We start from the raw sequence: 27,128 nt of genomic DNA, 5'->3' as shown, positions 1-27,128 counted from the left end.
AACCAGCAACCTTTTGGTTACTGGCCCAACACTCTAACCTTGAGGCTACCAATCAATTATTCAGCCAGCCAGCCAGTCCAATAAACAGGCAATTAGTCAGTCAGTCAGTTAGCCAGCCAGTCAATGTGTCAGTCAGCCAGGCAGCCAGCCAGTCAAACAAACAGCTAGTCAATCAGTCAGGCAATCGTTCAGCCAATCAATCCGTTTGTTTATAGCATTGTACAAATACAGAAATACGGATCCAGAGAGTAAGAAATGAAGAAACATGGAAAGAGAGACAGAAAGAAGAGAGGTTCTACATAGAGGTTCCCAACCCGTGACAAAGACAACAGCCATATGAACAGCCATATGAACAGTGTTGGACTGCAGACTCACTGACTGACTGACTGGAAGGATGGTGCAGTGTTGGACTGCAGACTCACTGACTGACTGACTGGAAGGATGGTGCAGTGTTGGACTGCAGACTCACTAACTGACTGGAAGGATGGTGCAGTGTTGGACTGCAGACTCACTGACTGACTGGAAGGATGGTGCAGCGTTGGACTGCAGACTCACTGACTGGAAGGATGGTACAGTGTTGGACTGCAGACTCACTGACTGACTGACTGGAAGGATGGTGCAGTGTTGGACTGCAGACCCACTGACTGACTGACTGGAAGGATGGCACAGTGTTGGACTGCAGACTCACTGACTGACTGACTGGAAGGATGGTTCAGTGTTGGACTGCAGACTCACTGACTGACTGACTGGAAGGATGGCACAGTGTTGGACTGCAGACTCACTGACTGACTGACTGGAAGGATGGTGCAGTGTTGGACTGCAGACTCACTGACTGACTGACTGGAAGGATGGTGCAGTGTTGGACTGCAGACCCACTGACTGGAAGGATGGTGCAGTGTTGGACTGCAGACTCACTGACTGACTGACTGGAAGGATGGTGCAGCGTTGGACTGCAGACTCACTGACTGGAAGGATGGTGCAGTATTGGACTGCAGACTCACTGACTGGAAGGATGGTGCAGTGTTGGACTGCAGACTGACTGGAAGGATGGTGCAGTGTTGGACTGCAGACTCACTGACTGGAAGGATGGTGCAGTGTTGGACTGCAGACTGACTGACTGGAAGGATGGTGCAGTGTTGGACTGCAGACTGACTGACTGGAAGGATGGTGCAGTGTTGGACTGCAGACTGACTGGAAGGATGGTGCAGTGTGTGAAAGAACTGAAGTCAATTAGAGAAAACTAATTGTGTCCCTCACACATCATAGGTCACAGTACAGCACCAGACCTTAGCACGTTTCTCTCTCTTTCTCCCTCTCTATCTTGTTCTCTCACTTTTAATTCTTATTTCATCCTTTCTCTTTTCTTATTTTTCCCTCTCCCTCTTATTCTCTCCTCTTCTATCTCTCTTTTTATTTATCATTTATATTTCTCACCGTGTCTCTCTCCAAATAACCACCAGAAGAGATAAAAACTCAAACAAGAAAAGCTACATTGTTATCTGAGGAGTTTGACTTCTAGTGGATGGTTTTCAGAGAACCTGACCAATATGGTTAGTTAGTGAGTTACTCTGTCTACATCTAATCATATGGTTAGTTAGTGAGTTACTCTGTCTACATCTAATCATATGGTTAGTTAGTGAGTTACTCTGTCTACATCTAATCATATGGTTAGTTAGTGAGTTACTCTTTACATCTAATCATATGGTTAGTTTGAGTTACTCTGTCTACATCTAATCATATGGTTAGTTAGTGAGTTACTCTGTCTACATCTAATCATATGGTTAGTTAGTGAGAGTTTGACTTCTAGTGGATGGTTTTGAGAATCTACATCTAATCATATGGTTAGTTAGTGAGTTACTCTACATCTAACATCTAATCATATGGTTAGTTAGTGAGTTACTCTGTCTACATCTAATCATATGGTTAGTTAGTGAGTTACTCTGTCTACATCTAATCATATGGTTAGTTAGTGAGTTACTACATCTAATCTGTCTACATCTAATCATATGGTTAGTTAGTGAGTTACTCTGTCTACATCTAATCATATGGTTAGTTAGTGAGTTACTCTGTCTACATCTAATCATATGGTTAGTTAGTGAGTTACTCTGTCTACATCTAATCATATGGTTAGTTAGTGAGTTACTCTGTCTACATCTAATCATATGGTTAGTTAGTGAGTTACTCTGTCTACATCTAATCATATGGTTAGTTAGTGAGTTACTCTGTCTACATCTAATCATATGGTTAGTTAGTGAGTTACTCTGTCTACATCTATATGGTTAGTTATATGTCTACATCTAATTATGGTTAGTGAGTTACTCTGTCTACATCTAATCATATGGTTAGTTAGTGAGTTACTCTGTCTACATCTAATCATATGGTTAGTTAGTGAGTTACTCTGTCTACATCTAATCATATGGTTAGTTAGTGAGTTACTCTGTCTACATCTAATCATATGGTTAGTTAGTGAGTTACTCTGTCTACATCTAATCATATGGTTAGTTAGTACGTGGGGAATGAAAAACAAAGATATACACTGAGTGAACAAAACATTAAGAACACCTTTCTAATACTGAGTTGCAACCCCCCTCCTCAATTCGTCAGAGCATGGACTACAAGATGTCAAAAGCCTTCCACAGGGATGCTGTCCCATGTTGGCTCCAATGATTCCCACAGTTGTGTCAAGTTGGCTGGATGTCCTTTGTGTGGTGGACCATTCTTGACACACACAGGAAACTGTTCAGTGTGTAAAACCCAGCAGAGTTGCAGTTCATGACAAAAACCGGTACACCTGCCACCTACTATCATACCCCGTTGAAATGCAAATCTTTTGTCTTGCCCATTCACCCTCTGAACGGCACACATACACTATCTATGTTTCAATTGTCTCAATGATTAAATTATTATTTAACCTGTCTCCTCCCCTTCATCTACACTGATTGAAGAGGATTTGACAAGTGACATCAATAAGGGATCATATCTTTCACCTGGATAGTATGTCACAGAAAGAGCAGATGTTCTTAATGTTTTGTCCACTCAGTGTAGTTGTGGAACAGGGAACCCTACAGGGAACCCTATTCCCTTTGTAGTTTACTACTTAGACAAGAGCTTTTTGGGCCGAGTGGCGCAGCAGTTTAAGGCACTGCATCTCAGTGCTAGAGGCATCACTACAGACCCTGGTTCGATTCCAGACTGCTTCACAACCGGCCGTGATTGGCACAATTGTCACAGCGTCGTTAGGGTTTGGTAGTACGTCATCGTAAATAAGAATTTGTTCTTAACTGACTTGCCTAGTTAAGTAAAGGTAAAACAAAAAAAGAAGTTGTGCACTATAAAGGGAATAGGATGCCATTTGGGACACAGATGAAGTGTTGGTTGTCATATCATACCAGTTGGGCATCAGGGCATTCTCCTTCCCTCGGAACATAATGCCAACATTGGTGGCATGGTCCCTGGATGAGTAGAAGTCAGTGTAGTCACCTGTGTGTGGTTATATATAGATGCATGTTTGTGTGTGTGATGGAGAGAGAGAAAGAGGGCAATTAAGTGACACTGTTAAATATGTACAGTGAACCAATGATCAGCCTTCAGAACCTTTGATACCAACATTTAGATAGCAAACAAATCTCACAATCACTAGTAAAGTTCTATTGGTTAACAGCGCCCCCTCTTGTTCAAGCATTATACAAACACCTCAATTGCATTGTCTTGACTCCTCACGTCCTATCTCCTTGCTTCCTTCTCAAACACATTGGATGATCCTCTCATCTGATACAGGGTCAGATTTTGTTTAATACCACTGAGAGGTAAAGTTAGCAATGGCAGAGCCATAAATCTGATCCTAGATATATGCTTAGGGACAATTGTAGGACACATCAAGCTCAGTGAAGAGACAGGAGAGACTCCTTGCCTCTTGTCCTACTGTTTAACAACTCACCTATCTCAGCAGGCAGATGCATGATGGCTGAACTCTTATGGAAGAACGCTCTGAGACATAAACACACACACATTACAGAAAAGTAAACATGCTACAAACCACGATAGAAAATTAAAGGATAAGGGAATACAAGAACATAATATGATTCTGATTGCGGCCAAAAACCATATCCTAAACAATTAATATAATAATTCAATATATTTGACATGAACTGTTGAAGTGTTATAGAAGTACTATAGAAGTGTTATTGAATATAGAAGTGCTATAAATTATATACGTGTTATTGAATATAGAAGTGTTATTTTTAGATTAACTAACTTCAAAGTAATGACTTGGGACGTCGGGTTTGATACGAAAGCTTCTTTTAGTAAGAATACTTGTTCACGTTACATTTAACAACAATTGTTTTGGTACAGAGCAATGCAGGTAAAATGCTGTCGGAAAGTCAGCCCCAATCACCAAACACCTGCACATAATTGGCGCGTTATCACTCATTCCTCTCGCAAGGCATTCTGGGACTTGCAGTCAAAAAGCGTAATTCAACACAACCCAATACAATTACATATGCAAATAAATCTAAAGAAATATCTTTACAGATACAGCTCAAAGAATAAACTTAAACTTTAACTCTAACACATTAAAGTTACAACAGCTATAAAGTATAGAAGTGCTATAAAGTATAGAAGTGTTAGAATATAGAAGTGCTATAAAGTATAGAAGTGTTATAGAATATAGAAGTGTTATAGAATATAGAAGTGCTATAGAAGTGCTTCTTACATATGGCAAAATCCAATAAATACCTTAATTGTAAAAAAGTGCTACAGAAGTGCTGGAGGCTGACCTGCTCCTGAGGCTGACGTCGTCTCTGAGCGTGGTCTCGTTGGCAGACAGCAGCTGCTGAAGAGTCCTCCTGGCCTCCCTCCATGCCTCGTACCCCAGACCCATGAACGCATTCAGGGTCGGCTAGTCGAGAGGTTGGAACATATGATGGAGGAAACGCATAAATATCTAAAGTCTTATTTGATTTTCTACTGTATATAGTCCTCATAACAAGTAACCCAGCCTGGACCCCCGAGGAGCAAGTAACAGCACAGTGGCAGGGAAAACAACCCAAAAGGAAGAACCTTCAAGAGAAAACAGGCATGTTTGCAAGTTGAATGCAAGTCCAATTTGTTTTGACGTTGGTGTGGGGGCGGCTCTCACTCATGCAAGCAGGTCTCTTTATTGACGCCCCCAGGGGTGGAAATGGGGGGGAACCGGGTTCCAGGAGGGAAAATATCCTCGGGGGAACCTGTGCATTTAAGATTGAATTCAAGGAGTGAAATCATGACAGAAAATATTCTTCTTTCATTTCCTGTTGATGCCTCATGTGATTTCAACAGCATGATGAGGCTTTCTCTCCTTGTCTCATTCCCCCATCAGCACTAATGTGACAGAACTGGACAGGCGAAAGACAATTCCCAGTAGGAATTCACCATTGTGCTTTAACAGATCCTGTTATGTCAGAGCAGCACCCAGCTGAAGGGGGGAGACAGTTGGGAGGCAGCAGCACACAAGGCCTCCAGACAATAGGGGCAGCAGGGTAGCCTAGTGGTTAGAGCGTTGGACTCGTAACCGGAAGGTTGCAAGTTCAAACCCCCGAGCTGACAAGGTACAAATCTGTCGTTCTGCCCCTGAACGGGCAGTTAACCCACTGTTCCTAGGCCGAAAATAAGAATTTGTTCTTACCTGACTTGCCTAGTTAAATAAAGGTCAAATAAAAAAAAATGGAAATAGTAGTATTAGGGACCCATTCACAGGCAGAGGGCGAGAGGAGACACTCCAAACCAATTCACACTACTCGCTTGTAGATTTAATGTACTGTATAGTCCACAATATATGAAGCATACATCCTAATTGATGACTTGGTATGGATTTTCTCAAGGAAGAAAAGCAGTGCATCATGGCCATTGAATAGACCTACTCCTAGCATACTGCACTATTGGCTACATAAGCTACATGTAGCTGTAAGTAAACTAGTGGAGATACATAGTAAACGTGCCATGTTACATTTCCAGGTGAATGCATAATGTATATTGCCATCAGTGCCGATAAGAAATATCAACCATCAATACGAGACATTGAGGAGCATTATACATGTTGATGGCCTTACCTGGTCAAACACATCCTGGTGATTGGAGAGCACAGGGCCTCTGAAGAGTGATTTTATAACGCTCAAATCCAAAATCTGATCTCCAATCGCAACCCCAATCCGGTGCCTGGGCTAAGTGACACGAGACATTTGTGAAAACAGTAAACAGGAATGAAATACCAAAATGGAACGATATTGGAGAAGCTACTTTGTAAACTACAATGTTTCATCCAAGAGAACCTCACGTTTGCACAGTGGTTTGTAACATTGTATCCCAAGAAAATCAATTTACATGCCCGTTTTATGGCACAGGACACGGTGTAGAAAAACCGATTCAACTAAAAGTACAACACATTTATCGTCATACTCACATTTTCCGGTGTCGAGAACACGCCATATGGTAAATTGTGATAGGAGAAGTCGGACTTTTCGTCAATTTTTACAAAAGACATTTTGAAATTGCAGTTGTACTCCGGTATACCTTCCAAGGTAAGCAACAGCGTGAGTAACTTCTTCCAGATGTTGACCGCAGCCATAGGACAGCCCGCCTCCCACAGAATCAACCAACGACCAATAGGAAACGCTCTCTTATATCCACCCTTTTTCCAGAACTGTGATTAACCCAAAACGGTTTGAAAATGACTCAGCAAAAATGATGCGGTCTAGAACTGATTTCCCTTTATTGATTGGGGTGTGATAAATATTACCCTATTTAAAAAAGTTACGAGTGACGTTATTTTGTGATATCAATGAAGTAGACTGTTAAGCTGCGTTTACACAAGCAGCATAATCCTGATCTCCCCCAAAATTGGTATTTTGATCAATCACAAAATCTTTTCAGTCATATTTTTCAGAGATGATCTGACTGGTCAAAATGCAAATGAGTAATAAAAACTATGAGAATTGGGCTGCCTGTGTAAAGGCATTATATGACAGTACTCATTAACATCCCAAACCACTTTTTGGACCTTACTTCATTTGTTTTCGGAGAAAATTGTACCAAATGCATCACGTTTCAAATTTTCTAAAATGTGTTAGAGCTTTATTCAGATCAAAGTTAAGACAGTGAATAAACTAACATAAATACAGAACAATAGATTCAGGTCATACTCCTGTGCACCCATAAATGAACTTTATAATCCTCAAACGCACAAGCGGAAACATGCATACAGGCTATTCATAATCATATGATAAACATACACTCTTTTACACAGCAGATCACACAGTCTTTAAAATGACTCAATTATACAAAAAGGTCTGGGAGCAACGGCGCAATCCTGGTTTCTGCTCTCTCGCTGATAATGTAAAACACAATCTGTTCCGTTGTCTTTGTCAGGCTACATAAAGGAGGAATGGAAATATCCTTGATGCTTTTTAACATGCTTGTTTTTTGTTAAAAAAACACTAGAAAAACACAGCCTTTCCAGTAGTAGCCAACAAAGTAATTAAAGCCCAATTAATCAATCTAAATATTGTAACGGTTTAAATCTTCAGATTTTTCATAAACCACAACATTTAAGGGATAAAATAATTAAAACTACAAAAGGAAACAGGTTAAGTAAAAATACATTTCCAAAGACAGTTTTTGCAGCTGACATGCATGATTTTAAAGTGTCCGATGGGAATGGAGCGTTGCTCACATAAACAACTTCAAATCAAAAGAGGAAGAGGTGGTTGATGGGTCATCTAAAAGCGCAGACTTCCGGGTGGACATCGATTCTCAGCAAACATGTGTTCAGATCTTCTGTATCTTCTCCCCGACGCAGACAGGGTTGGCTTTCCTGATCTTCTCCGCTGCGTCGGCCTTGTAGTTGAAAGTGCAGTTGTGAACGTCTGAGTACCGGTGCATGCCGCAGAACACGTTGCCGCATCGGCAGTCGAAGCCTGGGAACACAGACGGAAGAGTATGAAGGTAAAAGAAAAAAGAAAATGGCTGACCGCCAAATGTATCTCCAGGATATAAAGTACATGCAGACACAGAGCGAGAAAATGGGAACTATTAAGTCACTGCACTAAGCCAACAGGAGAATGTGTCAGAACCTTACCCGTGAGGCCGACTTTCTTGCGGCAGGAGAAGCAGCGATTCTTTTTGGCGGCTTTGGGTTGGTCTGAGTCAGAGGGTTTGTCCTGTCCGTCTACCGAGGCCTGGTCCGTGTCCTCGGATACCGATACAGACACTGGATGGATCACACAGAACAACAACTTTACAGTCTCGCCTTCTCAGCAATCCTGCTGCAGCTTTAAAGGAATTCCCAATACCCATGCTTTTCAGGAGATGGCACTACAATTCACTGTGCTACAGACTAACGCTTCCATCACACAGACAGAGTCATTGCATTTTGGTACACCAGAAGTACATTCATTTCCAATGAAAACGCTGCGTTTGCCTTGCAGCATTGCAGAGCGTTCGGTGTGGTGCATACGGTGGATTTATCGATGTGTCAAACTGTCTGCAGAGACGACATGACAGAAATGGTAGCAGAAGGTGAATGTTGAACATTCGGAACATGCATATCCAGATGTTGCGTACTATTTTGCAGAAGGACGCTGTCAGTGTGATCGAAGTGGAAGCCTCTACTTATGCATGTTGCCACTTGACATATTTTCAGTAGGAAACAGCTGGAAAAACGATGCAGACATTTTTACAACACATTTGCTTTTCTTTGTTTAGATTCACTTCTGAACATAATGGGTAGAAAAGCTTATCTTGTCTGGCACAAAGCCAGCGCCCTTTCCCTGTCATGGAGAAGAGAAGTCACAACACAACACAAGTGACTGGGTTATTGCATGGTGCCAGTACTTGCCTTTGGGTAAACGTATCACACAGTAAGCATTCAACTGTAAGAATGAAGTGTTAAAGTACTAACCAGTTCTTTTATTGTTCGTTTCTTGATATTTTTTCCTCCTATTAACAAAGTAAACATTTTTATATACACGTGTCCTTTTTAAGTTTATACAAAACCCATATTGTACAGTCTTGACTATATGGATATGAAGGGATGATTTTTAGAAGGGGCCTGAAGATTGGGACTGTGTCCCAGTCCTCTCAAAGAGCATCCGTTCTTCATTACCTTTGAATAGTAGTGGATGGGGTTTCTACAATACCCTTTCACCCATGGTGACATGGAAGATCAGTGGTCGTGGGGGAAAGGAGATAAGGAAAGGTGGCCATTGGGATTAAGTAGAAACCAAACAGAAGGAAATGTACCGAAACAGGGAGTCCTGAACTTGTCCAATAAGAAACGCTTGTTTTCATTTTTCATTGCAAAACATTTAGCTACGGTGTGCACTTATGAATACGACCCAGGTTTTGGCCACCCTTGGTACAGGGGAAGCAGCTAGCAGCTGTTCTCAGACTCTCACTGCTCTCTAGAACTCACTCAATCCACTCTCTAAAAACGTATAAGCCATTATAACAACCATTGACAGCCTTCTGTTCTGTCTGTGTGCATCCCAAAAGGCACCCTATTCCCTATATACACAGTAGTGCACTACTTTAGACCAGATCCCCATAGGCCATGGTCAGAAATGGTGCACTACACATTGGGAATAGGGTGCCATTTGTCCTCACTCACCCTTCTCTCCATGTGGTTCCTCTAGCTTCCTCTTGCGAGAGCTGTCCTCTGGGGCAGGCCTTCTGACTGACTTCCTGGCCTGGCTATCCTGGCTTCTCACTGGCTGACTGTCCTGTCTATCAGGGCAAGTCCCTGAGCTACCTGCTGTGCTGGGCTCCTGCTGTTCACTTTCTACAGCTGCTCTACATGGTGCTCGCTCTGCACGCACATACACACACACACACACACACACACACACACACACACACACACACACACACACACACACACACACACACACACTTTAGCGACTGGTTTGTAATTCAAGACTAAAAGCTTAACACTTTGGGGTATTTTCTACACTTCTAACACAGTTCCTCTTTAATAAATGTTGAATTGGGTATATGTACTGTAACTGTTCTAGAAGACAGAAACACAAGAACTATAGGTTATGACTGTAACCCCGGTTCTCTGATAGTATGAGTGAGGTATTTCACTATGGGATACGCCCCCAGTGTATTTGTCAGAAGCATTACTACACTACTCCAGCCATGATTGGCTGGACGTCGAGACGTGCGAGTCGGGAAAGGGTATCCCTCCTACCCTATAAAAGAGCCCAACATAACATCTGAGTCATTCAAGAATAAGCCACACCTATTCCCTACTCATGCAAGGAGGGTGTTCTAGTGAAATACTTCACTCATACTATCAGAGAACCGGGGTTACAGTTATAATCTACAGTTCTCTTATGTATTAGTTTCAGTATTTCACTATGGGATATACTGACTCCCGTATTGCCAGACAAGCTTATCCTGACGACCGACTGCCCTGTGCTATATATCAAACGCTAGGGGCGTATCCCATAGTGAAATACAGAAACTAATACTGTTCTAGAAGAGGGTAGACAGAAACACTAGAGAGCCAGTGTAACAGGAAGCGCCCGTGCTCAGGTCTGTTCAACGCTGGTTCGACCAATCGGATTCCACGCTTCAAGATTGCGTCGATCACGTGGACTGGGATATGTTCCGCATTGCGGCGAACAACATTGATGTATATGCTGATTCGGTGAGCGGGATCATTAGAAAGTGCATCGGCGATGTTGTACCCACAGCGTCTGTTAAAACATTCCCAACCAGAAACCGTGGATTGATGGCAGCATTCGCGCAAAACTGAAAGTGCGAACCACTGCTTTTAAATCAGGGCAAGGTGACCAGAAACATGACAGAATACAAACAGTGTAGCTATTCCCTCCGCAAGGCAATCAAACAAGCTAAGCGTCAGTATAGAGACAAAGTAGAGTCGCAATTCAACAGCTCAGACACGAGAGGTATGTGGCAGGGTCTACAGTCAATCACAGACTATAAGACTATAAGCAAGACATCCTGGTCCCCGTCGTGGACCAGGATGTCTTGCTCCCAGACAGACTAAACAACTTCTTTGCTCGCTTTGAGGACACTACAGTGCCACTGACACAGCCCACTACCAAAACCTGCGGGCTGTCCTTCACTGCAGCCGTGTCAACCCTCGCAAGGCTGCAGGCCCAGACGGCATCCCCAGCCGCGTCCTCAGAGCATCGCAGACAAGTTGGCTGGTGTGTTTACGGACATATTCAATCAATCCTTATCCCAGTCTGCTGTTCCCACATGCTTCAAGAGGGCCACCATTGTTCCTGTTACCAAGAAAGCTAAGGTAATTGAGACAGAAACACTAGAGAGCCAGTGTAACTGTTCTAGAAGAGGGTAGACAGAAACACTAGAGAACCCGTGTAACTGTTCTAGAAGAGGGTAGACAGAAACACTAGAGAACCCGTGTAACTGTTCTAGAAGAGGGTAGACAGAAACACTAGAGAACCCGTGTAACTGTTCTAGAAGAGGGTAGACAGAAACACTAGAGAACCCGTGTAACTGTTCTAGAAGAGGGTAGAGAGAAACACTAGAGAACCCGTGTAACTGTTCTAGAAGAGGGTAGAGAGAAACACTAGAGAACCCGTGTAACTGTTCTAGAAGAGGGTAGAGAGAAACACTAGAGAACCCGTGTAACTGTTCTAGAAGAGGGTAGACAGAAACACTAGAGAACCAGTGACACTGTAATCCAGCAGGAGAGGATTGTGTCTGAAATCCTTCCTGAAATCCCTAGGCTGAACTTTGGGCTTTCTCTACTACCGATCTCTAAGCAAATAGAGATGGGACAACAATGTGCGTCTGTGTGCAAAACCACCCCATGGACTGAGATTGACTGCAAGAGGGTATGAGGTGAAGGGTTCCCATGGTAGTGAGCCCGCATTTGGTGTGAGACCTCAGGCTATTCACAGGAACATGAGAGGGTAGCAAAGCAACAGCACTATTGTTTGAATCCTAACTTGAGTCACCTGCATAACTCAAGTCTTATGTACACCATGCATTGATGTCAATGAGAACATGTCAATTCATGTCAATGACCTCTAGCACAGAAATGTGAGTTACACGTGCACATCTGAAATGAGGATTGACTCGTCCCTATGAGAAAAGGTTTGTGTGAAACACGCTGGTAATACACACCTTGTATCTCTTCTGTTTTCAGGTCTTCTTCAGATGTGGCTGTCCTCTCCTCTTCTGAATGAGTAGCTGGTGCTGTCGTTAAGAGTGACTGGCTAGATACAACCCTGGGGGGGATGTAAGTGTTCAATTAGCCTAAAGCATGATCCATCAGTTGGTGGTCTAGATTATAAGAATAGTTATATACAGTATTATGAAAATGGTACACTTGAAGACTTCAATTTAATCCGATTCAGGATGTTTCTGAAAATGCACTGAAGGAAGAAAACGGACTAAAATCCAATGACATGTGGCTCATTGTCATCAACTATGGCAATCATACTACAAAGCATTTCACCACTAATGCCCACCTCAATGTAAGTGAGTGGAATCTGTCTCATAGAAGAGACAGAAGCGTCCAGGGAGATGACATCACACAATTCAGACAGAACTATAGATGATTGACTTCCTTGTACTGTACTTCAATGGGGTACAGGAAGACCATGGTGCAAAAATAACCTTCACTTCTGCTGAGAAACCACTTAATGATTGACACACTAATTTAAAATGACACATCTCTGAATTTCTTAACAGGAAATCAATTATCCAGGTTTAAAATAATAATTAAAGCCTGGGAATCCACCGTCATACTAGCCTTGACCATAAGTAGTAAGCAATGCAAGAACTACAAATAGCGACGCAAAATGATTCTACTTAGTTGCGTAGCAAAAATACTCAGACGTGGGCAGCCCCACAGCTATAAACTGGTGTGCAAGTATGCAGGATTGCCATGTGGGTTTTTTGGCATTGCGTACGTACAGTAATAACTATGTATATCTAGTGAACCTACGTTTCACATAGGCTACTTTATTACATTGATTTCCACATGGCCTGTGTATCCTATACTGTATGTTGCATGGCTGGCTTGGCAGCTACACCGTAGACATGGTGGAGGTGTGATCATGCTTATAGTGTGTTTCAGAAAAGAGTAGCTCTATACCTACTGTACCTGTTCATCCTGGTGTCTGTGTGGGTCGTGGCTGACGGCACGTCTACAGTACTGCTCTCTGAGCACTGGGCTAGGAGGGACTCCCCCAGGCTATTAACCGCCGCCGAGGACGACACTGCAATGACAACACACGTTTCAATCAGAGCAGTCCCAAAACAGAGAGGAAGAGGCAAAGCTAGAGGGACAACTGGGCCCAAAATCTGTCTTCTCCAGCAGGTGCCGTTTTGATTTGTCACTCACTAAGCAAGGAGGTTTTCTATGTAGGTCAATGAGTGTAGAATCTGATAGAATCTTACCCTGATGAAGACAGCTTGTCTGTCGAAACATTGGATATTAGGTTATTAAATTATTGGATCCTCCTAGTGTGGGCTCTCCTTTAAATGTTTCTAGTGTTCTACTCTGCTAGCCAGCACCTCGCCTAAATAGCTGTGTGTTTCTAGTGTTCTACTCTGCTAGCCAGCACCTCACCTAAATAGCTGTGTGTTTCTAGTGTTCTACTCTGCTAGCCAGCACCTCGCCTAAATAGCTGTGTGTTTCTAGTGTTCTACTCTGCTAGCCAGCACCTCGCCTAAATAGCTGTGTGTTTCAAGTGTTCTACTCTGCTAGCCAGCACCTCGCCTAAATAGCTGTGTGTTTCAAGTGTTCTACTCTGCTAGCCAGCACCTCGCCTAAATAGCTGTGTGTTTCAAGTGTTCTACTCTGCTAGCCAGCACCTCGCCTAAATAGCTGTGTGTTTCTAGTGTTCTACTCCGCTAGCCAGCACCTCGCCTAAATAGCTGTGTGTTTCTAGTGTTCTACTCCGCTAGCCAGCACCTCGCCTAAATAGGTGTTTCATGTGTTCTACTCCGCTAACCAGCACCTCGCCTAAATAGGTGTGTGTTTCATGTGTTCTACTCTGCTAGCCAGCACCTCGCCTAAATAGCTGTGTGTTTCAAGTGTTCTACTCTGCTAGCCAGCACCTCGCCTAAATAGGTGTTTCATGTGTTCTACTCTGCTAGCCAGCACCTCACCTAAATAGCTGTGTGTTTCATGTGTTCTACTCCGCTAGCCAGCACCTCGCCTAAATAGCTGTGTGTTTCAAGTGTTCTACTCTGCTAGCCAGCACCTCGACTAAATAGGTGTTTCATGTGTTCTACTCTGCAAGCCAGCACCTCACCTAAATAGCTGTGTGTTTCATGTGTTCTACTCCGCTAGCCAGCACCTCGCCTAAATAGCTGTGTGTTTCAAGTGTTCTACTCTGCTAGCCAGCACCTCGACTAAATTGCTGTGTGTTTCATGTGTTCTACTCCGCTAGCCAGCACCTCGCCTAAATAGCGGTGTATTTCTTTCACCACTTGTAGAATTTGATTAACATAAAATGCAATGGCTTATTTGATAGAATATATATTTTATAATGCTTAGGTTGTTACGAGTGGACTGATATAGGTAGGATACATGACATCCCGGAAACGTAGAGAAAAAATATGTTATATTGGAGCTGTGCCTGTTGTTCATACAGGCATCTGCCCTCTCATTGGCTAGAATGGGCCAACTTGATCTTGCCTTCCATTTTTAAGACATTTCTTTTAATTGGGTATCTGCTCAATATAATGGATAATCTGTGGCAAACATCACTCACTCAAACAAGACATTGTCTAAAGTTAGTCACTGTCTGGTGTTACTGTCGCTATCATTAGACTTTCAAACAAACTTCAGTCGTTTTTTGTAAACTGACTTCATTGTGAAATAGTAAGGTCCCAAACATTAGTAATTGTGCTCACTCAGTCAAAAGTCAAAAAGAGTCCCAAACATCAGTAATTGTGCTCACTCAGTCAAAAGTCAAAAAGAGTCCCAAACATCAGTAATTGTGCTCACTCAGTCAAAAGTCAAAAAGAGTCCCAAACATCAGTAATTGTGCTCACTCAGTCAAAAGTCAAAAAGAGTCCCAAACATCAGTAATTGTGCTCACTCAGTCAAAAGTCAAATAGAGTCCCAAACATCAGTAATTGTGCTCACTCAGTCAAAAGTCAAAAAGAGTCCCAAACATCAGTAATTGTGCTCACTCAGTCAAAAGTCAAATAGAGTCCCAAACATCAGTAATTGTGCTCACTCAGTCAAAAGTCAAAAAGAGTCGGTGTCAATATTTTGGTCTAACAGGTCTTTTTTGATTGATAAACTAAATGATCATCAATAAGATACTGGAAAGCTCTGTGGAATCTCTTTCCTACTCACCTGGTGGACTGACTCGTCCATTGTTGTTTTGTCTCTGGAGGAAGTCCTTGTAGCACATGGAACACATGCCATTGTTTCGCGGGTTGCTGTAGAAACCACAGCCAGTGGTGCAGAGCAGCGGCCCTTGGTTCTGGTTGGTCTCCTGGGCCATGTCCCTCCTGTGGAGGTCAAGAGGGGAGAGATGAAAGCCATATTGACCTATCACACCATTTCAGGATTGGCTGCTGCCTAGGTCTAAAACATGCTTAGGTATTGGTGAAAGCCAAAGGTTAGTTTCTTGAAAAGGGAGTGGAGATGGCCAGTGTGCTGTTGCAAAAGGCTATACCACTTAGCACACACTTTTATCCAAGGTGACTTTTAGAATAAGTACGTGATCCTTGTGGTAATTGAACACACACAACTGTGGTGTTGCTAGTGCCATATTCTTACCAACTGACACGCAGAACTGGAAGGAAGATTGTCTTCTAATCTCTAGCCAGCTGTAGCATTGAAAGTGGTGTAAACCAAAACAAGTTGGTCACAATTCCCTAGACTTGGACTCACAAGTTCTAGAAGTTGTTTGTTGCATCACGATGCCTGAGCATTCTATGGCAACACAATGACCTAAACAGTGAAAACATAGAATCACTGGTACTTAGGCTATCTGATGTTAACACATAGCTCTCTAGGTTAATTGCTGAAAGTGGAAGATAACAGTAGCTACAACTAATCTGAGTCTTTGGTCACGCCCAATCTCTGACCGACCGACTGCTGAGTCGGTGTAACTCTCACTTCTGTTTCTCTGGGCCAGCCTGCCCTTGTAAGGCAGTCAAAACAACATATAGCTTAAGCGCAGAGTTCAAATGTGCTGTATTAAAAATCAGACGAGAAACCCAAGCCTTACACTCACTCTCCTGTATAACAAGTGACAGGCTGACACAGACTTGAGAGAAGAGGGTAAGAAGAGGGGCATGAGGCTGCTTATGTCACCAGTACAAATGGATATGGGTGACCTAGAGACAGAGAGCCTAGAGAGCAGAGAGACTAACTACAGGTCAAATCCAGCCTAGAGAGCAGAGAGACTAACTACAGGTCAAATCCAGCCTAGAGAGCAGAGAGACTAACTACAGGTCAAATCCAGCCTAGAGAGCAGAGAGACTAACTACAGGTCAAATCCAGCCTAGAGAGCAGAGAGACTAACTACAGGTCAAATCCAGCCTAGAGAGCAGAGCGACTAACTACAGGTCAAATCCAGCCAGTCAGGTCAAATCCAGCCTAGAGAGCAGAGCGACTAACTACAGGTCAAATCCAGCCTAGAGAGCAGAGCGACTAACTACAGGTCAAATCCAGCCTAGAGAGCAGAGCGACTAACTACAGGTCAAATCCAGCCTAGAGAGCAGAGCGACTAACTACAGGTCAAATCCAGCCTAGAGAGCAGAGCGACTAACTACAGGTCAAATCCAGCCTAGAGAGCAGAGCGACTAACTACAGGTCAAATCCAGCCTAGAGAGCAGAGCGACTAACTACAGGTCAAATCCAGCCTAGAGAGCAGAGCGACTAACTACAGGTCAAATCCAGCCTAGAGAGCAGAGTCAAATCCAGCCTAACTACAGGTCAAATCCAGCCTAGAGACTAACTACAGGTCAAATCCAGCCTAGAGAGCAGAGCGACTAACTACAGGTCAAATCCAGCCTAGAGAGCAGAGAGGTCAAATCCAGCAGAGCAGACTAACTACAGGTCAAATCCAGCCTACAGGTCAAATCCAGCCTAGAGAGCAGAGCGACTAACTACAGGTCAAATCCAGCCTAGAGAGCAGAGCGACTAACTACAGGTCAAATACAGCCTTGGCGTAAGCTAACAACTTAATTTACAGCTCACCTTTTTTGTTATACACTAAGTCAGGGTTCCCCAACTGGCAGCCCGCAGTTCAATTTATTTGCCCCCCCCCCCAGTTTTCTGAGCAAGAAAAAGGGACATAAGACTAGAAACACCAGCAAAATCAGCTCTAAATTAACTTGAGATCTTTTCCAAATAATTTCCACACATAAAGAGATATGTGATTATACACAATTGTAAGCAAGGTTTGATATGACTATTTTAGTCAAATGATATCTGTTTGGGCTTCTTGCAGTCAATTTGCACGTTTACAGTAATTATGTTCTGGCCCCCTGACCATCTGCCTGCTGCTGAATCTCGTTGATGATCCCTGCACTAGGCTATATAATTGGGCCTAATACATTCTGTGCGGCCTCATTTTCTGTGCGGGGAACAGCATTAGGCCTAATTCGATACAGGCTACTGCTCCATAGCCAAGTTGATAGCCTACACTCTTTGTAACACTTAGGCTACTATGTCAAAACATCAAAGAAGCCACAGAAATGAAAACTCTGCTAATGTGGCATAAGCTGCATAAGGATGCATCCCAAATGACATTATATTAGGCCCTGCGCAAAAGTAGTGCACTAAATGTTCATGCATTTAACCTTTATTTAACTAGGCAAGTCAGTTAAAAACAAATTCTTATTTACAATGACAGCCTACACTGACCAAACCAGGACAACGCTGGACCAATTGTGTGTCGCCCTATGGGACTCCCAAATCACAGCCGGTTGTGATACAGCCTGGAATCAAATCAGAGTGTCGGTAGTGACGCCTCTAGCACCGAGATGCAGTGCCTTGGACCGCTGCACCACTCGAGAGCCCAAATATAGGGAATAGGGTGCCATTTGGGACGTAGTCTAAACTAAGCCTGGATATGGTAACACTGATCTGGGTAGTAGTGATGTAATGGTGCATCTGCTGGGCTGGACATCTGGTGTATGGTTTAGTACACTGCCATTTCATCCATGGGAGACAGGATAGGGAGGGCTGCTTCACTACCCTGAGAATGCATAGGAAAATATACAGAACGCATAACAAGTTTAAGAGCGCATGGACGTGTGACGCCAAAGTGTCGTCAGCATCGTACTGGGCTCTTAAGGTAATACGGAGAGGACATCATCATCCTAATTCTATCTTTTACATAAACCGAGTGATTTGAGAGAGAGAGAATAATCCAGTGGTAATCTCAGGGACTGTCTTTAATCAGGGTGGATAGCAACCACTTACAGAGGGTCTGAAATTCCAAGATTACCATGGTGAAAAGAAAGCGAGCCATACAACAGCAGGTTAACTCAATGAAGATCATGCTAACAGTGAGCTGAGATTCACGCTCTTTCTATTGCTACAGCCTGAAACCATAGACCGCCTATAGGCTCTCCTTTTGCTCAGGTCTGGTGCCACGTTCAGAATTTGTGCCGTGCCTGTGTGATTTCTCTCCTTTGATCTGAAATAGCCTACTGGTGGGAGAGACATGCATAGGTCCTAAGTAAGCATTTCGTTGGACGGTGTATACCATGTGTATCCTGTACATACGACTAATACAACTTATCCAGAGCCCATATTTATGAAGTGTCTGATCTAGGATCAGATCCTGCCTGTCCATAATAATTTGATTCATTATGATCTGAAAGGCTACACTGATCCTAGATCAACACTCCTACTTTGAGACACTTGATAAATACAGGCTCAAATCTCAGGTTCCGAAGATCAGCACCATTCCATCCTTCTCAATATTAGTGTAATTAAAGTCCCTCCTCGCTCCCCTTCCTTACACCAATCATTGCCCCAATTCTCTACCCCGTGCCCCCTGATGCCAATCTCCAGATGAATTAGTGAGATTTCATGATGGCCTCCTCTAGTATAGATTATGTTATGCAATCTGCCATTTCAAATCTACAATAGTAACAATCCCACACAAACACACAATATGCCCCACACACACACACACACACACACACCACATCATCAATGCATATAGACCGAAATCAGATCAAGCTTGAGTAGGCTACGTGGAAGCGATAAGTGGTGACTTCACACACAGCAGGCTACTTTCTCAGGTTGAACATAGAAACGATGTGGACTGTCTTTACAGCAGGCCAATGAGATGCTCCAGTCCAAAACAATGGCACCATAGTATTCCCTACATAGCCCTGCGGGCCCTGGTCAAAAGTAGTGCACTATATAGTAAATAGGGTGCCATTTAGGACCCACACCTGGTGAGAGGTGAATCATTCAGAGAACATAACAACCATTAGGCCTACCTGGAGCTGAAACTATGTCTGGCATGCCATCGTTACGCAGTACAGTAACATATCTTTAACGAACATGGTGAGGAATCCAATATGTAGACTAGCCTGAACATCTTTCCTAATCATACATCTTAGCTAACAGGCAAGAGACATAAGGCCCATCTAAATGCCAAAACATGTGTAGACCTACACATTCCGTTTAGCTGAAATCTGGAAAACAAACGTATGAACTCCAGCTGAAGCCTTGTTGCATACATCACAGCAGAGGCTAAGGACAGTGTTATGTCATTGGCCTAGTTGTGCAACCACAGTGAACCAGTTCAACAAAGACTGACACACAGTCACTCATGACTATAGGCTACATGCTGACTCTCACACAGATAGGCCGATATAGTCACCTTGGCTGTGGAAAGAACTCTCTCCTCTACTAGCAAGGATGTCATCTGAGGGTATCGGCCAGGGACTTGTCATCCGATTCCATTTTTCTAATGTGGCGTAATGTGGTTTGGGGGAACCAATATAACTAAATAACTGTTCTTATAGGCTGGGGTAATAGTCTACTAGTGTTGTTTGAATAGGCCAACACTATCCAAGTCACAGGAACCCATTGCCATAGGCTAGCCTACATCCACATGACATCACAGGTGTTAGCCTACACCCACATGACATCACAGGTGTTAGCCTACACCCACATGACATCACAGGTGTTAGCCTACACCCACATGACATCACAGGTGTTAGCCTACACCCACATGACATCACAGGTGTTAGCCTACACCCACATGACATCACAGGTGTTAGCCTACACCCACATGACATCACAGGTGTTAGCCTACACCCACATGACATCACAGGTGTTAGCCTACACCCACATGACATCACAGGTGTTAGCCTACACCCACATGACATCACAGGTGTTAGCCTACACCCACATGACATCACAGGTGTTAGCCTACACCCACATGACATCACAGGTGTTAGCCTACACCCACATGACATCACAGGTGTTAGCCTACACCCACATGACATCACAGGTGTTAGCCTACACCCACATGACATCACAGGTGTTAGCCTACACCCACATGACATCACAGGTGTTAGCCTACACATGACCACATGACATCACAGGTGTTAGCCTACACCCACATGACATCACAGGTGTTAGCCTACACCCACATGACATCACAGGTGTTAGCCTACACCCACATGACATCACAGGTGTTAGCCTACACCCACATGACATCACAGGTGTTAGCCTACACCCACATGACATCACAGGTGTTAGCCTACACCCACATGACATCACAGGTGTTAGCCTACACCCACATGACATCACAGGTGTTAGCCTACACCCACATGACATCACAGGTGTTAGCCTACACCCACATGACATCACAGGTGTTAGCCTACACCCACATGACATCACAGGTGTTAGCCTACACCCACATGACATCACAGGTGTTAGCCTACACCCACATGACATCACAGGTGTTAGCCTACACCCACATGACATCACAGGTGTTAGCCTACACCCACATGACATCACAGGTGTTAGCCTACACCCACATGACATCACAGGTGTTAGCCTACACCCACATGACATCACAGGTGTTAGCCTACACCCACATGACATCACAGGTGTTAGCCTACACCCACATGACATCACAGGTGTTAGCCTACACCCACTTGACATCACAGGTGTTAGCCTACACCCACTTGACATCACAGGTGTTAGCCTACACCCACTTGACATCACAGGTGTTCGCCTACACCCACTTGACATCACAGGTGTTCGCCTACACCCACTTGACATCACAGGTGTTCGCCTACATCCACATGACATCACAGGTGTTCGCCTACATTATGATTTGCCATATGCTTTGTTTATTTAGCAAGTAAGCAAGTAAGGACTCGAAATAGTCCAATATAAGCTCTGAGATGCAACAAAGCGAAGGGCATTGTAGGATAACATAAAAGCTACTTGATTGTGCTAGTCCCAAGCACATTAGCTACAAAAACAAACTGGGGAAATAAATGCTGCCATCAACTAGACAACATTATCCAAACATATAAATCAAACAATGAAAACTTGCAACAATGAACCAAGTCAGTAGCTCTTACAGTAGCTTGCAGTGAGCGCAGTAAATTGCGATTAAAAATCACGGAACTGTGTGAAAAATGTTGTTAGAAATCCCCAGCCTAGCCTGTATTATCGTTTTACTGACTGTCTCAACAGTGCCCAGTATTGTTCGGATAAGTGCATCATTGTAACAGGCAACTTAGGCAGAGACAAATAACGTTGGTTGAGAATAAACCTGAAATGGGTGTCCATCACAATCATGTAACTTTGTATTGGACCAACCTCAAGAAGCGTACCAATTTCCCCCGTTCTCCTACTCCTCTCTTTCTTCGTCTCTACACCAGCAGATTACATCCGACATCATAAGCAGAATGATCCCACAACGTAACGTACTCAACTGACGACACATAATCCATTGTCATTGGCTGTTTGTTTAGTAAACCACGCCCATATATATATATCATCGTCTTGCACAAATTAAACGTCAATCATTTTCAGCCTTTTAAAAACACAGCTGGTTGGACAGGGTATGTGAATGTATACACCCCGAATACAACAGTGACAGAAAACAAGTATAATAATAACCAGTCATAACGTAAATGTAACGTTAGCGACCTCTTAATTTGCTGCCATTTATCAGTGTAACGTTAAGCAAACGTTATCTACTGTACGTCTAAGAAGTTGTTGACATCAACATGATGTAGTTAACTGCCTATGCATCTCGTCTCTACTGACCTATTGTAGTTCAAATCCAACTTTAAAACAGGGAATGTAACATTAAAAACAAAAACTATCTAGCTAACATCAAGTGTTAAAGTTTTGTGCAGGCTAGCCGTCCTTGGATAAGTGGACACTAACCTAGTTTTCAAGGACCGAGGTCATACACTGTATGATACAGTTACAGTAGCTAACGACGTTAACTAACTAGCTAGCTAACGTAGTAGCACTGGCAGGATAGTATATCGTGTATATATATATATATATATAGTCACAGTAACGTTAGTTAGATAACTTAGCTGTACCAGAACATTAGATGCTGTAGCTAAATAAAGACCCAAAGCATTGTTAAAAGTTAGTGCGATATCTACTGGCTAGCCAGCTAGCTACACAGACCTATCAGTAGCTAGCTGGCTTGAACTGACGTTGCCTTACCTTCTGTTTAACGTTACGTTTCTACTCGTAAGTAGCTAGCCCACGATAACTTTCTTGGACTTCGGAAAAGACTAGCTAGGTAAGAAAAACGAACGAGCACGATTGTAGGCTCGCTAACTCTACGCGGTGTTGTTGGGTCTGTCTTTTCTCCCCTCTCCCCGACCAGACACGGTCTATTTGGTACTTTTTACACTTCAACTCGGACTGTTAAACTGGCGGTGACGTCACAGACAATCCTTCACACGTCACGGGGCTGTCAAATAATGCCAGTGGGGTAGTGTGATAGCCATATAGATAGATAGATGATAATTATGTTATTGCAGTCTGTTTAATGATTGATTGGCGTGGCTATCTGAGTCCAATCCAAATGTAGAATTTGCTCATTTCAAGGCCAGCCTAACTTGCTGCCTTCCCTGAACTCACACACATTGCAACATTTTTTATCTTTGGACACGAGTTTTACATTAGCCAGCATGGCCGCCTTGCGTGCAGCCAAACAAGCTATGAGGAGAGAAATAAAGAAAAGAGTAGCTGCGTTGGACGATCAAGAGAAACTTCGCCAGTCTCGAGTCATTTCGCAAAAGGTAACTTCAATCATGTAACAAAAAACTGGGTATCACATTTACAATGGTGCTAGTGTATTTTTTTTTACAACGCTACAAACTCATTTTGTGTATGCATGTGTCCTGTCGTCATCGTCGCGTGGCCAATAGAACTCACCAGTTTGTAGTCCTAAAAACCGGAAATCTGTTTCGTTCAGCCATTCCAATGGGAAATTGAATGCGGGAAAAAATGGGGTTCTGTGATAAATGTCGAAAATTAGATCTGACATTAACACAGGTTTATGGTGCTTTCAAGACAAATGGGAACTTGGAAAAAAGAGATCAAATCACGACGTCAGTGATCTTCATTTCGGAAATTCGGTGCTCTAGAAAGATGCCAGAGTTTTGGACTTGGAATTCCCAGTTGACCTTTAAAAAAAAATCCAGTCAGAGTTATTATTTTTTCACTCAGAAGTCTGAGATTTCCGAGTTCCCTGTTCATTTGAATGTTGCATTATGATATCTGGTATGTTTTGCTCTATAAAATAATATCACATGACCTTTATGAATTAGGAAGCCTTTTATGTGCTTTTTCAGATACTTTTTTTGAAAATCACTAAATAATGTTAGTTGATGGAGATGATCTCATAGAACAAACATTTAAGATCTCCTAAGCCTGTGTTTACCGCATACTTCATTTTCGGGAGTTTATCCCAAAATTAATGACCAGTGGCGCCCCCTCATGGTGGATCCCAGGTGGGGGGTGTTGGCCCCCTTAGGGGGCTTACCCGGCCATGGACCCCCAGCCCACTCCCGAGGACCCCTGGAGCCCCCCCTCCATCAGCACCTGGTAACCAGTGCGTGGCTAGACAGCCTGTGGAGCCAAAGCCTGATTTAGTGTGAAACAGAGTGGAGTTGGTGCCTCCAAAAACATGCCATTAGTATTGTTCTCTATAGCTACTTTTGTGTTTAGTATTGTCAAGAAGACAGAAGACACCTAGCCATGAATGCTTTCAATTATATGTAACTTGTCTTTTACTAACAGATAGACGATATTGCTTTTAAAATAATCAAATAACTCAAACAATTTGTTTGTCAGATGTCTCCAGTTGGTGACCTCCTAGAGTGTTAAACTGGCAGTACCTTAATGCTGTAATCATATAATTACCAGTCTAATACCTCATACCTCATTACTTTCATAAAACCAAATGGCACATTTTGAATGGTTAATTTAAGAAAACCTGTGCCTCCTCTAACCCGTTTATACTCTCCTCTCAACCAGCTCTTCAAGCACCCCAAGTATGCCAGGTGTGAGCGCATCGCTGTGTTCCTCAGCATGCACGACGAGGTGAGAACAGAGGAGATTATTCAGGACTTGTTTAAGCACGGTAAGACCTGCTTTATGCCTAAGTACTTGACCCAGGGCACCAGTAACCACATGGACATGGTGAAGCTCACCAGCATGGAGGATATGATGTCACTGCCTCTGACTTCTTGGAACATCAGACAGCCTGCCACCGATGACAACACCAGAGAGGAGGCCTTGGAGACAGGTTAGTGTTAGTCTACACACACACACACACACACACACACACACACACACACACACACACACACACACACACACACACACACACACACACACACACACACACACACACACACACACACACACACACACACACACACACACACACACACACACACACACACACACACACACACACACACAAGCTTTTTGCCCTGCTGCTGCAAGAAAGAAAAAAAAGAAAAAATCACAAAGAAGAAGATATTGGAGTCTGTCCACTTTGTGTGAGAAACTATTCTATTTTTCTGTGATCTCTTTATTGGTTTTACCCAACAACCAAATATCCTTTATATCCTACCGAGTCAGGTAAGCGTGATGGCACCTTCTTTCAGTACGCACATAGGGCCACACACACGCGCAGGGCTTAGTTTTCGTGATTCACTTTTTACTTTTTGGGGAGTAAAAATGTATTCTCAATCAAAATCCTATTTTCCCTAACCCATAACCTTTAACCTAACTCAAACTCAAATTTAACCTAACTCAAACTCAAATGCCTAACCTAACTCAAACTCAAATGCCTAACCTAACTCAAACTCAAATGCCTAACCTAACTCAAACTCAAATGCCTAACCTAACTCAAACTCAAATGCCTAACCTAACTCAAACTCAAATGCCTAACCTAACAAATGCCTAACCTAACTCAAACTCAAATGCCTAACCTCAAACTCAAACTCAAATGCCTAACCTAACTCAAACTCAAATGCCTAACCTAACTCAAACTCAAATGCCTAACCTAACTCAAACTCAAATGCCTAACCTAACTCAAACTCAAATGCCTAACCTAAACCTAACTCTTAAGCGTAAAATAAAATGTTAACGAATTCAGGACATGAAAAAAGTCCTGACTGTTTTCTTACCTTGTCAGGACATTCAGGTGACTTGTCAGGACATTATGGACCTGATAAGGTTGAAAACACACACACACACACACACACACACACACACACACACACACACACACACACACACACACACACACACACACACACACACACACACACACACACACACACACACACACACACACACACACACACACACACACACACAGGGTGCCCTATGGTGATACGATCCTCACAGTGTGTGTTGACATATTGTACTTTAGTTTGCCTGGTGTATATTTCCATCTGCGTGTATCATAACACACTTATGACCTAAATCCTGGCACGGCCTTGCAATGTTCGTCTTTCTTCCCTTATACACAGTTAATCTTTGTTCCCCTATGGGCCCTGTTCAGAAGTAGTGCACTATTTAGGGGAAAGGGTGCCATTTGGGATGAGTGCATAGTCTCCAACGAGAGACACCATACCAGTGTCAGATCAAAGTTCCTGTTTTGGTTTCCTCCACAAGATGGTGGTATAGCACCATCATCAAGACTGATCAAAATGGTCGTCTCCTGCAATAACAATCTTACATCTGGACACACACCTGTCATGTGACACTTAATCAAAATATTATGCAAGGGGATGGATGGAATTACCCCAACACTGATCCAAGGTCATTTACCCCCTAAAGGTTAATCATTGGGTAGGGGGAGGATAAACTGATCCTAGATCTGGTAATAATAATATATGCCATTTAGCAGACGCTTTTATCCAAAGCGACTTACAGTCATGTGTGCATACATTCTACGTATGGGTGGTCCCGGGGATCGAACCCACTACCCTGGCGTTACAAGCGCCATGCTCTACCAACTGAGCTACAGAAGGACCATACAGAAGGACATCTACCCTGAGCACCAAATAAGCACTGTGAATCATTGGTGAAGTTGCATAATTCTATTGTAATCAACTCTGCTGCTGCTGTATAATAAGAAAGGTCATATTGATGACAGTTATTAGCATTGTAATCTCTTGGATGGTGAATACCTATTTTTTTCCTCTGTCAACCTCAGCTATTTTAATCCATACCGTCACAGCTTTAATCATTAGATAGGATATGAAATACCGACGCCTGGGGAGGAAATGTGTTTGTTGTGCATTCTCTGAGTCTATTTTAGCTGTGCAAATAATGTCATCATTACTTCTGGAACCAAACTGGTCATAACCCCGCTCCCTCATTGTGTCTGTGTAACAGTATTGCTTCCGTCCCTCGCGTTATTAGCGCGCACCCCGCTATAACTAGCTAGCCATTTCACACCGGTTACATATGTATGAATTCACTCCTGTCTGGCAATAACCTGTGTCAATTCTAATTATCGCTCTCACTCCACTCACCAGCTCAAGTAACCAGGTTCACTTGTAACCAGGTTCACTTGTAACCAGGTTCACTTGTAACCAGGTTCACTTGTAACCCGGTTCAC

The 27,128-nt window shown here is 43.2% G+C and overlaps 3 protein-coding genes across 7 annotated transcripts in view; 1 reads left to right on the top strand and 2 right to left on the bottom strand.

The window, feature by feature from the left end:
* fah (fumarylacetoacetate hydrolase (fumarylacetoacetase)) overlaps positions 1-6,623 on the bottom strand; it is a 28,043-nt gene extending 21,420 nt beyond the window's left edge. The window contains exons 1-5 of the mRNA XM_046348968.1: positions 6,440-6,623; positions 6,090-6,200; positions 4,779-4,900; positions 3,938-3,987; positions 3,390-3,480 (exon numbers count right to left, since the gene is read on the bottom strand). Of these exons, the coding sequence (XP_046204924.1) occupies positions 3,390-3,480; positions 3,938-3,987; positions 4,779-4,900; positions 6,090-6,200; positions 6,440-6,604 (539 nt within the window). The 5' untranslated portion in view covers positions 6,605-6,623. The remainder of the gene's footprint in view (positions 1-3,389; positions 3,481-3,937; positions 3,988-4,778; positions 4,901-6,089; positions 6,201-6,439) is intronic.
* Positions 6,624-7,081: 458 nt separating this feature from the next.
* zfand6 (zinc finger, AN1-type domain 6) lies at positions 7,082-23,440 on the bottom strand. 5 transcript variants are annotated; one of them, XM_046348969.1, is made up of 6 exons: positions 23,417-23,440; positions 15,356-15,513; positions 13,136-13,259; positions 12,160-12,263; positions 8,114-8,245; positions 7,082-7,952 (listed from the first exon to the last, which is right to left on the bottom strand). In XM_046348969.1, exons 2-6 carry the CDS (start codon positions 15,504-15,506, stop codon positions 7,804-7,806), a joined length of 660 nt encoding a protein of 219 aa, XP_046204925.1. In that variant the 5' UTR covers positions 15,507-15,513; positions 23,417-23,440; the 3' UTR covers positions 7,082-7,803. The 5 variants fall into 5 exon arrangements, with proteins under 5 accessions (XP_046204925.1, XP_046204926.1, XP_046204927.1 ...); XM_046348970.1 differs by lacking the exon at positions 23,417-23,440 and adding an exon at positions 22,697-22,940; XM_046348971.1 differs by lacking the exon at positions 23,417-23,440 and adding an exon at positions 21,827-21,980.
* The window catches only part of mthfs (5,10-methenyltetrahydrofolate synthetase (5-formyltetrahydrofolate cyclo-ligase)), an 89,399-nt gene continuing 84,911 nt past the window's right edge, over positions 22,641-27,128 (top strand). The window contains exons 1-2 of the mRNA XM_046348975.1: positions 22,641-23,280; positions 24,521-24,791. Coding sequence (XP_046204931.1) covers positions 23,170-23,280; positions 24,521-24,791 — 382 coding nt within the window. The 5' untranslated portion in view covers positions 22,641-23,169. The remainder of the gene's footprint in view (positions 23,281-24,520; positions 24,792-27,128) is intronic.

The sequence above is a fragment of the Oncorhynchus gorbuscha genome, linkage group LG05, assembly GCF_021184085.1.
Source record: "Oncorhynchus gorbuscha isolate QuinsamMale2020 ecotype Even-year linkage group LG05, OgorEven_v1.0, whole genome shotgun sequence".
Taxonomy (NCBI): domain Eukaryota; kingdom Metazoa; phylum Chordata; class Actinopteri; order Salmoniformes; family Salmonidae; genus Oncorhynchus; species Oncorhynchus gorbuscha.
This window is presented reverse-complemented; position numbering and strand designations above follow the sequence as displayed.

What these genes read in the sequence shown, in the direction of transcription:
- zfand6 (XM_046348969.1), bottom strand. Translation starts at nt 15,506, where the DNA reads ATGGCCCAGGAGACCAACCAGAACCAAGGGCCGCTGCTCTGCACCACT. An exon ending in GAAAACAGAAGAGATACAAG is followed by an intron (nt 8,246 to 12,159) that starts GTGTGTATTACC and finishes TGATCCATCCAG; the next exon opens with TGTCTGTATCGGTATCCGAG. An exon ending in CAAGAAAGTCGGCCTCACGG is followed by an intron (nt 7,953 to 8,113) that starts GTAAGGTTCTGA and finishes CTGTGTTCCCAG; the next exon opens with GCTTCGACTGCCGATGCGGC.